Source organism: Leucopleurus acutus, assembly GCF_964270905.1.
Source record: "Leucopleurus acutus genome assembly, chromosome: 6".
In the NCBI taxonomy this organism is placed as follows: domain Eukaryota; kingdom Metazoa; phylum Chordata; class Mammalia; order Artiodactyla; family Delphinidae; genus Leucopleurus; species Leucopleurus acutus.
In genome coordinates, this window is record NC_139149.1 from 117,638,408 (window position 1) to 117,654,524 (window position 16,117).

Sequence of the window (16,117 nt, forward strand, 5' to 3'; positions counted from 1 at the left end):
TAGTATCACAAATTTTCTTACCTCCTGTTTGTTCCCCTAGAAACAAAATTGTTCTTCTGATGCAAGCTTCTTGTTGCCCCTCCCTTTCCCTTCTGAAGTTAATCATGTAAGCGTCTAATTTTAGCCATTTACCACCTACTTATTTTATAATTTCCCATATGCATATGAATAAATTTTGGTTTAATTTTTCTGTGTTTAAAGAAAAAAAAACACAAAAGGACGTTGCATGACTTTTTCCAAGAATTAGAAGTGTTGGCCAATAATTTCCAGCCACAAAGTATCAACAAGTTCCATATCCACTATAAAATATGCATACGATATAATGGATGTATCATGAGAACACCTCCCTCCTCAGGCTTCCCAAGTGTCTCCATAAGCACAGTGCAAGTGCCCTTCAAGCTTCTCATGAAACCATGAAGTGTGTCTCTAAGTTTATCACCCTTGTTATATTAATCAGGATGATACAGTGGACCCCTGAACAATGTGGGCTGAACTCTGTGGGGCCACTCATCTGTGGATACTTTTCGACAGTGAACACTACCGTGCCACCCGGGCCCTGGGTGGCTGAATCCACGGACAGGGGGAACCACAGACCGTGGATACCGAGGCCCGCCTGTAAGTTATATGCCCCCACGTTGTTCAAGGGTCAACTGTATAAACTTCTCACGTTGTCAGTGGAGTTTGGCTAAAACATACTTAACATTAATTTTTTTTTTCCTAGAATATGAGGAACCAGGGAAACTGATTTCTACAGACCACTGCCATAAAAAAGCACCCCATCAACCCCCCCTTATTCCAGGAAATAAATGGCCACAAAACACCCTCCACTCTAATACTGAACCAGTCCTTCTCTAAAAGAAACAATTCCTTAAAATGTTCCCAAACTGCTGGCTCCCTCCCTGCAGGGAACCAACCGGTGTCTCGGTGTCTCAGAGACACACCAGCCTCCCGGCCGCTCGCCTGGGCGTTTCTAGAAATACGCTCTGCAGCCTGGCCAGGGAACCTTCTCTGAGGAGCAACAAACTTTTCCAGCTACAAACAGCTGCAGAAGACGCTCACAGAAGGGCTTCACTCATCCGTCTTTACCCCTCATAACACGCCTTCTAGAGGGAAATTTGGTAATAACTGTTGCTCATGTCTTCAACACTCAAAAGAAACTCTGTGAATGAAGAAATATAGTCACTCTATTTACATTCTAATTTCAATTTATCATTTTTTAAAATATCAAGCAACTAAATTTCCTTTCAGAAAACAGCATTCCTCTAAACAGTCACACAATTTTTACCCCACAGACAAATATAAAGGCTACGGCAGGCATGGTGACTTCTGGGAAGGGGGAAAGAGCAAACACACAGCGGAGAGGCCTGACAGACATACCTCAGCCAGGTGTCAACGTCAACACCAGCAGTGATGTGTCACGTTGATGGTACTTAACCCTGTGGTCTTTCTCCCCCAAACACACACATCCAGGCTAATTGTAAGGAAAACACCAGACAAACTGCAGTTGATGGACATTCTGTAAGACACCTGACCAGTACTCCTCAAAACTGTCAGAATCACTAAAAACAAGCAAAGTCTGAGAAGTCGTCACAGCCAGGAGGGGCCGATGGAGACGTGACAATTCAAAGTCACGTGCTATTCTGCATGGGATCCTGGGACAGAAAAAGGACATTAGGGAGAAAACGATGGAAATCTGAATAAGGTATGGACTTTAGTTAGTAACATGTATCAATATTGTTCAGTATTGGTAACAAATATACCACAAATATAAGACGTTAATATGGGAAGCTGGGGTATATGAGAACTCTCCAGTACCTTCATTTTTCTGTAACACTAAAACCGTTCTAAAAAATGAAGTTATTTTTTAAAAACAGTTAAGCATTTTAAAAGTTAGATTTCCCCAATCATTTAAATATTGATTAAAAATTTCAACATTTCTAAACTTTAAAATTGTAAGTCCAATACAGTATTAATAGATTCCCTTTAATGCTCACAGATTAAAAATAAGACAGAACTTAACAACGATGAAAACCTGCCAAACAGCCTCCCCGTGTCACTGGGTAAAGCGACCAGTACGTCCAGCTTCTGGTGGACTAGTGCAGAGCAAGCCCCTCCCAAGCCACCAAGACAAACACAACATGAAAAAACACCTGTGCCGAGACATCAAAGGCAGGGCGGTGCCGAGGCCCCAGGAAAGGAAAGCAAAAAGGACGGCTGCAAGGTGACTGCTGCCCCCCACGGCCCCGCCCACTCTCACTGGCAGGAGCCTGGGGGCTGAGCCAGCCCTCAGCAGGGAGGGGGCCATGGGGACAAAACTGCAGGTCAGGACCCACCAAAGTGGAGGGGCTCTAGTAAAAGTGCTCCATCAGGAAGGTCAAACAGGAAATACACCAGGCCGCACAAACCTAAGTGCAGTGTCCCCTGGCTTGGTTTCTGACAGACTCGGGAGTCTGTAAAAACGCTGCCAGAAGACAGCAAGGACAGCGACAGCAGCCTCACGCTAGCTTTACAGTTCTTCCAAAATAATGACTGGCCTTTTAAAAAATACCAGCATACCAAAAAAGATTAAATGTCCCCAAACGGAAAGGACAGAGGGAGAATCAGTTTAAACAGATGGAACAGAGGTCCAGATATTATAGTTACCAGATAACTTTGTGATTAATATGTCAAAGAATTTAGATAACAAAATAATTTCAACAGACAACTCAAAATTATTAAAAAAATGGAAATTCTAAAATCAAAAAGGACTACAATTAAAGTTAAAACTTCAAATATAGAAAATACATGTCTAGGAGCAGATTGGGAAGCGCTGAAAGAGTAGTAACTTAGAAGACAGACTGAAGAACATATCCGGGCTGAAGGTCACAGAGAAAACAGAATGAGAGACACAGAAAAGAGGGACACAGCACATGGTGAAAAGGTCCAACATGTGGTCAAGTGGAGCCCAAGGAGAGCAGAGAAGACGGGGTGTAGCAACATTGACGAGGTGCCAGCAAGACTCTTCTAAAACTGACAACGAACGTCAGCCAAAGAATGTTCTGAGCTACAAGCAAAGCACACACAGAAGCACAGACGCACACACCCCAAGACAGTGTGACTGCGCAGAACCAAGTCAGAAACACCACCTAAAACAAAACCAAACCAAACCTTGCCAGAAACACAGGAAAACGGTCTTCAAAAGAGGTTTGCACCTACATGGGTGGGCAGCAGGACACAGCAGAGGCTGGAGAAACACCAGTGGAAACTGTGGAAGGGAGCAGTGGTAGCAGTGGTGGGAACCTGGTGATACACTGGGGGGAATGATCCAGGAAGGAGACGCACTGACCTGAGGGAAGCCAGGTTTCTCACTATCTGAGAAGGACGTGGGCTGGGGGACAATGAGAACGAGCCTTGTTGTGTCACTCTGGAACTGAAGGTACTGATGTGAATTCATAGCTGTCAGTATACTGAGAGACAGAAATGAATACAGATGTATACGGATAAAACAGAAATCTGTGAGTCCACAGTGATATAAATAAATAAATGAAAAAACAGAGCATTTCTTTATAGTAGAATAGTAACTAATAATGTAGAAGGAATGACAGAATTAGGAAAATTACCTAATAATTAATTTAGCCATGAAAATCAACAGATGCTAACTACTGGGTCAAGGTTTGATGAGAAAATGGATATTTACCTAGCTTCAAAGTACTTCCCCTGAAAATACTTATTAATTACAAGGAGTAAAAGAATAACTTCACAGGGAGGACACTATCTCAGTCAAGTGATCAAAGTTAATAGAAACAGTGATGGGACAAAGAGGAATCATGTGCTACCTGATAAGATATAATGAGTTCTGTGACCTTCCTACAAAAAACACATGAAACCTAAATCCAATCATGGGAAAACATCAAACAAAACCAAATTGAGGGATATTAAAAAGTAACCATCCTGTAATCTTCAGAAGTGTCAAGGTCTTGAATATCAAGGAAAGCCTGAAGAACTGATCAGATTCAAAGATTCTAAAGAGACAAGATAATTAAATGCAATCCATTATCCTGGATTAGACCTTTTTGCTCTGAAGAACATTCCTGGGACAACTGATTAGCCTTGAACAAGGTCTGTAGATTAGAGGTAGCAATGTATGAATGTTAATTTCCTGATTTTGATAGCTATATTGTGGTCATATAAGAGAATGTCCTTGTTTATAAGAATTACACACTAAAGCAGTGGTTCCCAAACCTTAGTGCATATCAGAATTGGCTGGAGGACTCCTTTAAATAGATTTCTGGGCCCCATGCCCAGAGAATCTCATCCAGTAGGCCTGGGCTGGGGCCTGAGAACTTGCATTCCTCATGAGTGCCCAGGTGATGCCGATATGGGGACCACACTCTGAGAATCTGTGCATTAAGATGTTTGAAGATAATGGGGTATAATGATGACCACTTACAAAGGTTCAGAAGTTATTTTTCTATTCTTGCTATTTTTGTAAGTTTGAAAAATTCCAAAATAAAAACTAGAGCAAATGAAAGACCATTTTAAACAATAAGGGTGAGAATTTGTTGTCAGCAAAGCTTCCTCAGTCAGAAGAACTATGATCCTACGTGGAGGTATGGAGACCAGGGAGGGTAAGAGCAGCAGCAGGGCAGCCATGGGTCAATCTGCACGAACTGACCACATGAACAATAACCACAGTGTCCCGAGGGCTTAAAATACATGAAGAATTACGATATATGACAAAAACAACACAAAACACAAGAGTTGGGTAAATGGAGTTAGAAGTGTTATGAGGTCCTTACAGTGTTCTGGAACTAGAGAGCTACTAACTTATAACAAGTTAATAAATCAAGGATGCATACTGTAATTACCAGGTTAGCCACTAAAAACTATTGAAAGAATGATAACTAGTAAGCAAACAGAGGGGGAAATGGAATAAAAATGTTAAAAAAAAAACCTCTTAATCCAAAAGAAGGCAAGGAAAAAAGACAACAAATACAAAGAACAGGTAAGAAAAATATAAAACATGTAGTAGGATAAGCTATTTAAACACAAATGTATCAGTAATTACACTAAATGTGAATGGACAAATATTCCCAATATTTAGACTGGACAAAAACTAAAGACATAACTGTTTTCAGGTTAAAAGGTGTCCACTGGAAATACAAAGATACAGAATGAATGAAATTAAAAGATGTAGAAAAAGCAATACCATGCAAATGCTAACCAAAGGGAAGTTGTAGACACCACATAAGTTTCAAATAAAGTAACCTTTAAGGTAAGAACCATGACTAAAGTTAACAGGGAAAATTTCATAACACATAAAAGGGTGACTCTATTAGGAATGTAGAGCAAGTCTAAATTTGTGTATGTCTAATAATACGACCTCAAGATACACACAAAGCAGAACTTGACAGAAATACAGGAGGCAGAAACCCACAGAGAGTGACAGATTTCCAGACGCCTCTCACAGCAAACTGACAGAAGAAGGAAACAAAAATCAGTGAGCATAGAGACAATCTGAAGAATGTGATCAAGAGACTTCCTTTCAATGACGCTGCAAGAACCTTGCACACAATGGGGCAGAGTAGGCCTTCTTCTCAAGGACCGTGAAACATCACCAAAATGACCAATGCTCGGCCGAAGAGTCAGTCTCAGCCATGTTCCAAGAACAGAAATCATAAGACTGTTTCTGCCTAAAGTGAAATTAAGCAAGAAATCAGTAACAAAAAGACAATTAGAAAGATTCCAACTGCTTTTAAATGATCCAATATAATTTGAATTCGCACACTGGTCAAAAAAGAAACCAGATTAAAATCAGAAAATATTTTGAATTGAAGGATAATGAAAACATAACATCAACAATTATGAGATCAGGACTTCCTTGGTGGCGCAGTGGTTAAGAATCCGCCTGCCAACGCAGGGGACATGGGTTCGAGCAAGCCCTTGTCCGGGAAGATCCCACATGCTGTGGAGCAACTAAGCCCGTGCGCCGCAACTACTGAGCCTGCACTCTCAGTAGCCTGCAAGCCACAACTACTGAGGCCACATGCCACAACTACTGAAGCCTGCACGCCTAGAGCCTGTGCTCCACAACAAGAGAAGCCACCACCATCAGAAGCCCACGCACTGCAACGAAGAGTAGCCCCGCTCGACGCAACTAGAGAAAGCCCGCGTGCAGCAACGAAGACCCAATGCAGCCAAAAACAAGTAAAATTTTTTTCAAATTTTTTAAAAAAGAAAGAATTATGAGATCAAGTTCATTAATACAAATTTGGAGGGCAATGTGACCAGCTTTACACGCATATATTCAAAAGCAAGACAGGCTGAAAATCAATGATCCACCCACTCATACTAAGAAGATAGAAAAACAGCAAATGAAAAGGAAAAAATAAGGAGCAATAATCAGTGAATTCGAATGTACAACAAACAATACCAAGCAAGAAGCTAGTCCCTAAATGACAAATTTCTCTCAAGAGTATAGAAGGAAGGGACACACCAGGACCAACAACAGGGATGGAGAAGGGGACAGCGGTCACCATCAGATGTGATCTAATTAAAAACATTAAAAAAGGACACTTTAAACAACTTAGTGAAAGAAATTAGAAAATTAGAAATGAGGGCAACTTCCTCAACAAACACAACTTTCAAACCTAAGAAGTAACAGAATATTGAACATTCCGCATCGATTAAACAAATTTATAATTTAAAATATTTCAACATAGCTCCATCAGTCAATCCTAAACACTGAAAGAAGCAGTAATAACAATCTTAGGCAAACTCTTCCAGAGACTAAAATGTGAGGGTCCCATCTCAGCTTAGTGTTTGATAGCAGCATGATCCTGATAGTAAATCTGACAAGGATATTACAAGAAAGAAACATTACCATCCAACATAAACACAAAACTCCTAAACTAAATATGTGAATTAGGTTCAGCTACACATGAAGAGTTTATAAAGCACACACAAGTGGGACTGATCCAGGAAACCAAGGTTGGCCTCACATGAGAAAATCAATCACTATAATTTTTATGACCATATTAACATAAAGAAGAGGAAAATCACCCGTGACAGACAAATGTGATAAAACTCAACACCCGTACTCGACAGAAGGTCCTCGGAAACTACTAATAAAATGGAACTTCCCCAACCTGATAAAGAGTATCTACACCTAACCCAGAGCAAACATAATATTTGGTGAATTATTGAAAACTTCCTCCACGAGATCAGAAACAAGAGAAGGACGACCACTGTTACAATTTCTATCCAACCATGAACTAGAGACACACCCAATGTATTAAGGCAAGGAAGAGACACGGGTATAAAGATTAGAAAGAAACAAAACTGTCATTATTTGCTGGCATGCATTTTCCTTCTTATATGGGACTTTCAAATGCCCATTTTCCACACAGATTTAATTTTTGAAACTTGTAGTGTTTCCCGTAATTGTCGTGACGATGGCCTGGGCTGTTGGTTTGTTGGAATTTATTTTCTGAGAAGTGTCTCCTCCCAGCAGTGAGCAGGGCCACCTGGGGCCCTCACCCACTCCGCAAGGGACAACGTCGGTGCAACTGGGTCTCCTCCACGACACGTCAGGCCACTCCGTCCCCAGGAGCCCTGCTGGACCTCCTGAGCCCCTCATCTGCCCACCCATGCTCGACCACAGTGCACGCCCCCCTACCTGGCTATGAGGGTCCTGCCTGTTCTGGGTACCATTCAACTTCTCTGGGGTCATTTGGCTCAATCCTCCTTGCTTACAGAGATAGAGATAAACACAACCTGTTTATAAAGAGACATACATTAACAGAAAAGACGAAATTCCTATGAACAGTCTCCCAGTTGTAAAGATAACTGATGAAGTAATAAACACACAAAAGCATAAGCTCCCTGAAGACAGTGACTTGGGCCCCCTGCCGTCTCCTGCCCCTCTGAACCTCGTGCTCCTCTTCCCTCCTCACTGCAAAGCCATCTCAACCAGGACCACAGCTTCACACGACAGTCAGATGCTGACAACTTCCAGACTCCAAACCCATTACGGGCAGACCTTGGAAGCAGGTTCAGGTCCAAACAACACAATAAAGCAAGTCACGTGAATTTCTGGCTTCCCAGCGCGTATAAAAGTTATGTTTATGCTATACTGCAGTCTATTAGGTGTGCAGTGGCATTATGTCTGAAAAAAACCACTGTGCATGCCTTAAGGCAAACCTTCAATCGGTGAGAAACACAGTATCCACACAGTGCGATGAAAAGAGGGCGCCCACCCACTCAGCACCTCCTCTGGGGAATAACGAGCATCTCGAACTTGCCATGGCCAATGAAAAATTCTTGATCTTTCCTGGAAACCTGTACCTCTGCACCTTCCCAAAGTCTGCCGGTTCCAACTCCAGAGTTCTAGTTCCTGAGGCCAGAAACCTAGAAATCAGCTTCCTTTTCTCACTTCCCAATACAAAAGTTCAATAGCCTCTGTCGGGTCTATCCACGACCTGAGCACTGTCCAAAACGCCTACAAGGACCACCCTGGTCCCAGCTGACATACCTCCCAGTCCGTATGCCGTTACCAGCCTCCTAGCTAATCTCCCTGCTTCTGCCTGCGCCCCTACTCAATCCATCCTTTAATCAGAAACCAGAACGTTCCCACTACCAAGTGCATCTCACAAATCATTCTTATTCCCTGTATCCTGCACAGGACAAGCCAGAGCCCTCATACCAGCCCGGGGGGCCTCCGCCACCTCTTACTGCTTGTCCCAGCCCGCCCTCCACGCTCCAGCCACAGTGGCCTCCTGCCTGTGTCTCTGATGTCCCAGACACGTGGAGCTGCGCCACTGCCTCGGTTCTCCTCCCCGTGTGGCCACCTCCCCCAGCACACCCACCCCCTCCCCTCGCCCCTGCAGCCTCTGCTCACCCATCAGCTTCTGGGTGAGGCCTTCCTGGACCACGACCGGACTTCAAATCCAACTCCCCCAGCCCACAACAGCTGGCCCTGCCCTCCTCTGGGAATTTAATTTTCTCCACAGCACTTGCCACCGTCACTTAACGAATTCTTTGCTTCACCTTCTGTTTATTTTCTGTTTCCTCCCACTCGGATGTAAGTGCCTGGGAGGTCAGGGATTCTTCTCCGGGTCACGCGCTGCTTTGTTCCAGGGCCTAGGACAGGTCTGGCACCTAGTACACACTCATAATACCTAGTACCACTCATAACACCTAGTACACACACATAAATATTTAGTGGAATAAATAACTGAACTAATGAACAAATGGAGTAAATGTATGAAAGAACAAGATGAAAGCGCCTGATGCCCAAAGAACCTGAACTGAGCAGAGGCGGCTGCTCAGGTCATCTGAGGGCACCTTGCCCATCAGGTCACAGCTGCATACCAAGTGCACTGCCGCTTACATTAAAAAATGCAATGCCTTTTTTTCTTACATAAATTCATTTTAAAAGGAAACTTTGTATCAGTAATACAAGTGAAAAGCCATTACCACGCAACCACAGTAGGAAGCATAAGAAAAACCGCCGAAGCAAGCCACGTTCCTAAACCCCACTCCACGTGGGCGACTGCACAATCTCTGAACCCACTGCCCGCTGCTTCCTTGTTTAAAAGTGAGGTCACAGAACGCTACAGAGGCGTTAAAGACACATTATCAGTAAATCACTACTCTGGTGTAATCAGAAAAATTTACAAGTTAAAAGGGCAATTTATTTATCTGTTTCAAAATTCTCTGTGCACCACCTCCAAACCCCCAGGGTCCCGTATATGGACTCACGGACACCACCAGTGAGACCACGGGCGCTCGCAGGGCTGCGATGAGGGAGGGGACTCTGCAGGGGCCAGGGCACCCACCCTGCAGGACCGAATTCATCAGAGGTCACGGAAGGGCTACAAGCATGGGACAGACTCTGCCGCTTTGGCATTTCAGCTCAGGCACTTCTGCACTGCAGAGGAGGGCTGCAGGGAGAGACCCGACGCGGAGGAGGCCAGACAGGAAGCTGCAGGACAAATTTAAGTAGGACGGTGGAGGCCGGCACAAGGTAGCGGCCCTGATGACAGACAGCCGCCTGTAAGACAGCCTCATCAAGGCCAGGTGGGTCATTACATGTAGGGTGGGGACAGCGACGGGGTGGGTCTCTCGGCCTCGGCAGGAGCGGCATCGAGGCACCAGCGGCCGAGAGGAGCCAGCTCGGCCTCTGGCCTGCCAGCTCCCCTCAAAAAGAGAAAGAGACACCACGCATGCACTCACATCCCCGCAAACATGAGGAAGAAAGAAATGTGCCAAAATACTAACTGTAGGTCCCTCCGAGTGACACCTTTACAGTTTTACGTACTTCCCCGAATGTCTACATTTAATAACACCACTTCCAAGGCCACCAAAAGAACTTACGTAAAAGAAAAGGCCAAGTATCTCAGGTAAGAAAGAGAGCAACGGGGTACCCCTGGACATTCGATCGGCGCAGCTGTAAGCAATGTGCTAAGCCTCAAATCAGAGAATCACAGTCATGCAAAAATATCTAACCCAGATTTCAACTCACCTAAGTATCGACTGCTCAGCTTGAAGTTCTGACCTAAGTACAATCATTTCACACCTTTGCCGATAACCAAACACAACCACCACTGACGCGGAAACGGGTCACGTTCTCACTACCCCACTGACGCCACGATTCTCAGAGGAGGTGCTCACTCACCGGCCAGGTCCCAAGGCAGAACTTACAATATTCTCTAAGTTCACCATTCACCATGCTGAAAACAGGTAATTCACTAAAAAGCTACGGAAATTGGAAAGACGACCAACAAGCAGTCGGCCCCGCCCAGCTCCCGCCTCACTCCTGCCCCTCCCCCTCCCGAGGGCTCCCGTCCCACCGAGCGCCTTCTGCAGAAACACACACCTTCCCTCCTTATGGAGGATGTACCGTGAAGAGGAAGGCGACGCCAGAGTGAAATCTGACATGAAAGGACATAGAGGAAAGCTGAGGAAGAGAGAAGGTTCTGATGTCAAGACAACACGCTGACCCGGAAGGCTGCCCGCGGCACACACGGCCCAGAGGGGCAGCGCCCTGCACGCAGCCCTGCCGCGTCAATACACTGATGAAGGGGGAAAGGAGAATTACTGCAGTGAAAACGGAGCTCTCTCACTAAAACAAACAAACAGAAAGCATTCTTCAGAGAAGTGACTTTGTGCCAGTCGTCTGACACCCGGCACTCGAGGGCCTCACCTCCTTGAACTCATGGAAGACCCGGTCGCTCTGGTGAGAGCCGATGGTGACCTCTGGGAGGTAGACAGGAATGGTTGTGTAATTCAGCACCTCCAACTTGTTCTGAACCCTAGAAGGTAAGGCAGATATAGTCACACTAAACATCAAAGTAAATATAACAAAATAAGCTATCAGGCTGGTTCTTTAAAACATCCATGTTGAGAAATTCATCCACGCGCTCCCAAGCAGGCATCTCAGAAGCCAAACTCCCCCCCAGAGACCGTCCGGGCTGCGGCGGCTGCTCTTCTGAAACCACCTCCGCAGCCGGAGACGGGGTCTTTCAAGAGTCTCATGGCCACAGGTGACTCCCTTTGGGGACAGACACAGTTTTGAAAAATAAAAAAGGAGCCGCAGTGTGTTTTAAACATAGGACTACCAGGAATACAGAGCTAAACACAAACACCACATGTCACAGTGCCGCGCGTGGTCTGCTCTCATGAACAATGTGCACATTTAATGACTCTTGGGGGAAAGAGAGACGAGCAACTCTCCTGCATCTCCCCCCGCCCCGCGCGATGCCCACGCCGCCTGGGGGGCCGATTCCAGGGCGGAGGCTGACGAGGCCTTAGTGGAACTGCAGGGCGGGGCTGGGGAGAACTGCCCCGCAGGACGGCCTGCTGCACCCCTGCTTATGAACGTCTCCTCCCCTGCTTTTCTCGGCACCGAGAAACACACATGAGAGGACACACTCCTTGCCTGACCATTTTATTTTGAATGCTAAAATATTTATACTTTGTTATAACTTGCTTATTTTAAATTAAATTTAGTCTGAATATAACCACTATACTTGAAGATAAAAAGCATTTTGAGTGCTTTTAGGAAAAAATGTTAAAATAAAGTTTCCTTTCTTAAGGGCTCAAAACAAAGAAAACGATTCTTTTAAATGGCCCCTTTCCCATTAATGATTTAGCTTCTGTCTGTAATGGCCCAAACGGAAGCTCTTTTAAATGGATCTGGCTCTCAGACGCTTTGCGAGGACAAGCCCAGCCTGTCCCCTGCACCCTGGGCAGACTCAGCCGCAGTCAGAACCGCCTGGTCCCAGCCCAAGCCCAGGTGACGCTCGGCCCCTCTCCCATAGAGGACCACAGAGCACTGAGAACCTGTGACAGGCTGAATGTGACTGAACAGGAGGCACAGGCACATCCCAGGGTCACCATAAACACTGTGTCTGTGTCACTCATATGACAACTAGTAATCCAATAACCTAACATCACTCCAAGCAAACACTGCTGCGACATCTTGCATATGGCTATAACGTACACGCTCAAACATGAGAAGTGTTTCTCAGTTTTAACCGTAAGTTGGTTATAGAATACCTTTCATCAGCATGTATCAATAAAGTACATATTTATTTTTAACACAAATAGAATTATTCTATACTTATTACAGCAAGGATAACTTTTAAAGTGATCTCACCATAAACAATTTCAACTAAAAATGAAGTTTATATTTTTAAATGTTAATAAATATCAAAGTGGGGTATGATTTGATTTTCTCTGCGGTTTGAAAAACCTAACACAACCCTGAAGAACTGGAAAGTACAGACTGGCCTAGGGGCTTGTGTGGAATACACAGAGCAACGGCGCCATCTATGCATAAGTTGGCAGAATTACAGTTTACACACAACCCCCCCCCCTTTCAAAATGGGTGTATCTTTGAACAAATATCTTCAAACTGCCTTTGGAGATTAAAAAAATAATCTACAGTGACTGTTCTCCCACTTACTCAAACTTGGATAAACTGCTCCTTCACTTTCTGACTACCAGCTTAAACGATGACCAAGAAGAGCCCGTGTGTCCTGTCTCCAGTAAACCCGAAATCTCAGCCTCCAAAAACTACAGACACATTCTAGATTGAAGATAAGCGAGGAACGAAGACAACAGGAAGCCTTTTATGACTCAGGAGCAAAAAGCAGTGAAAGGAAAAATTCTGTTCACAGAGCACTTAGTTTAATTAAGGAGATTCAAAACCTGAGCACACGCTCTTCACATCACAGGCCAAAGTGCCCCCCCACCCCCCGTAAGAAGACAGAGCATCCTACAGTGTGGTTCACAAAACGAGGTGCTCTGCCACATAATTCCAAAACAGAAGAGTGAGGCCAAGAAGAGAAAGAAAACAAAAATAGTAAACTATGACTTATGACTCAAAGTGTTTCCCAATTAACAGAATGCTATACTTTCTCCTAAAACATGTCCAAAGCATATTCTTTAGTTTCTCCTGAACTGCAAAGTTCTGCTTGAAACCCTATACTTCTGATACCAAACTCACACCCTGCAGTTTTTGTCGCACTGGAATTGCCTGTTAGAAAGCCATCCTCCAGGAGTCTTAGAAACACAAGTCAGCAAGGGCGAGAGGGGAGCCCAGGCTCTGGAGGGTGGGAGGAAGGTGGGCACAGTGGAGGCCTCACTGGTAACAAGTCTCCAGCACGAGGATGAAACCACCAGGGCGGCGCCGGTCAGTTATGGATTACGGATACGAACACAAAATGCTATCAAGGTTGGGAAATAAGCACTCACACGCACATAATTATACCCCACACACGTTCGGAGATGGTACAAAAATGTCCTAAACCAATAATTTGGTCAGGTTCTAGACAAAATGAGTACAACTGGTAAATGGCAGGTTTACCATAATTATCTTAGAAAATGGCCATAATTTTCACTTGAGTCTCCCAAATTACGAAATGGTACTTAAATGAAAGTAAACACAATTACCACTGTAAACCGTTATGCAATATCCTTGGGAGGCAGAGGAGCATAAAACTGCGAGAAGGAAGAACAATACCATTTATTTCAAAAATAATTAAACCAATTGAATGCTGTAATCTGTAAACTGTGAGGGAATGACAGGCTCCCTCTCCATGCTCTGATATCAACATAACCGAATAACTAATAGGACTATGATCTTAAGACACGAACTTTGGACATGGTCTAGCATCTAACTGATACACATTCCAGAGTACCTTTAGGAATTACACTGTGCTTACCAACCGGGGAAGGAGTGGAAAAGGCATCCCACAGCCCACGGGGCTGCTGAGCCCAGTCTCAGCAAGATGTCAGGGTGCCAGGACAGTCACCTTTTTGTATGTTTTTCACGTACTCTGCCCTGCAGTAGCTAATGCTAATGCTAATGCTAACAAGAATCACATATAAATCCACATAAAACGACAGCCGGAAAAGTTAAGAGAAGGGTTCAAGTAGAAAAGAAGGTGCACAGAGCGAGGCTTAGGAGAATGCTCAGATCTTTGGGTAATTACTGGGCAGAGGGGGAGGTAATGGATTCAGGAGACCGTATCCTGATGGAAGAGGTAGAACCAGATGATTAGGACTCTGAATTAATTCTAGGAAATGAAACTTGGATTTATGCCTAAACCAAGATATGCCACTGAAGGATTCTGAGTAAAGAAAGAACAGGGTCACTGTGATATTTTATGAAAATTAACCTGGCGGGCGTACGCACAGGGGATGGGTGGGATGAAGAAATAACTAACCAAGGAACGGAGATCAAACCCCAAAGAAGAGTCACCGGAGACCAGCACCACCCTGAGGGCGGGACCCAGGGGAAGGTGAGGGGTCAGTAGGGAAAAGGAGGGTTCAAGCAGATGACCCCAGGGGAGGAAGCAACGACCCCACCCGGCCTCCAGGCTGAGATAGGAGGGAGGGCACAACGGAGACCGCAGGAGGGCGCGGCGAGCTGAGGGCTCCAGGACCTCAGCAGGGCAGTGCTCTTGGAGGCCCAGTCCCCCACCTGCAAGAGGACGGGAACCTCCACCAGGCGGAGTGCTGTGGACTCAGGAAACGTTTCCCAGACACCTCCCAGACACGGTGTCGACGCCGACTGTGTGCCTGGGATCAAGCTGACACCTCGAGCTCTCAGCAGAGGGAGAACACCACGCAGCAGCTCAGGCAGACCTCATCTCACGTGCTCTGCTCTACTGCACTGTGCAGATGCTGCGTCTCTTACAAGTTGGAGGTTCGTGGCAACCCTGCGCCGTCAGATGGTGGTTACGATTTTTTAGCAATGAAGTATTTTTTAATTAAGGTATGTACGTTTTTCTAGACATAATGCTACTGCACACCTAACAGACTACAGTTTGGTGTAAACATAACTTTTATATGCGCTGGGAAACCAAACAGTTCATGTGACTTGCTTTACTGTGAGACTTGCTTTACTGTGGTGGTCTGGAACCAACCTGCATTATCTCTCAAGTCTGCCTGTAAAGATTACTTTTTTTAAACGAGGTTCAGAACGAAATAGTACATAATATCATTTAGGTAAATTTACAAACACATATACATATGTAAGTATCTGACAAAAAACGAAGTCAACCACTAAGCTTTAAAAAACAAAGACGGACTCCAGGTTCAGCTCCAACAAGGAAATAGCCTGGAAACCACCTCTCTAGTCCTTTACAACAAAGGAAGCTGAGAAAAATGAAAATCAATTGCTTGTCCGGGAATAACAGTAGCAACAACATATGGGTGATTAGAGCACACAGAGTGGAATGAACGACAGCGACGCCATAAGGGATGGAGGGAGGAATCTGCCCCAGCCGTGAAGTGGTATCGCCACCTGAAAGCAGGCAGACGTGAACTGGAAACCACAACAATGATAACAAATTTTTACAGAGTACAACAGATGTGCTAAGAGAAAAGATAAAATGGAATCATACAGAATGCCCAATTAAAACCAGAAAAGGTAGAAAAAAGGGGCAGGGGAAGGAAACAAAGAACAAATGCAACAAATAGAAAATGATGACAAACATGGTAGAAATTAATCCAAATATATCAATAGCCACTTTAAATGTGAACTATCCAAATATACTAATTAAAGCTGGAGACTGACAGAGTCGATTCAAAAAACATAAGGCCAACTGTATGCCGTCTATAAGAA

General features: G+C 44.6%; 1 protein-coding gene across 1 annotated transcript in view; it reads right to left on the reverse strand.

Annotated features, from left to right (window-relative positions):
* Window positions 1–16,117, reverse strand: part of NDUFA10 (NADH:ubiquinone oxidoreductase subunit A10) — a 49,499-nt gene that overhangs the window by 13,858 nt on the left and 19,524 nt on the right. Inside the window, exon 9 of the mRNA XM_082841533.1 lies at window positions 11,186–11,294. Within this exon, the coding sequence (XP_082697659.1) occupies window positions 11,186–11,294 (109 nt within the window). The remainder of the gene's footprint in view (window positions 1–11,185; window positions 11,295–16,117) is intronic.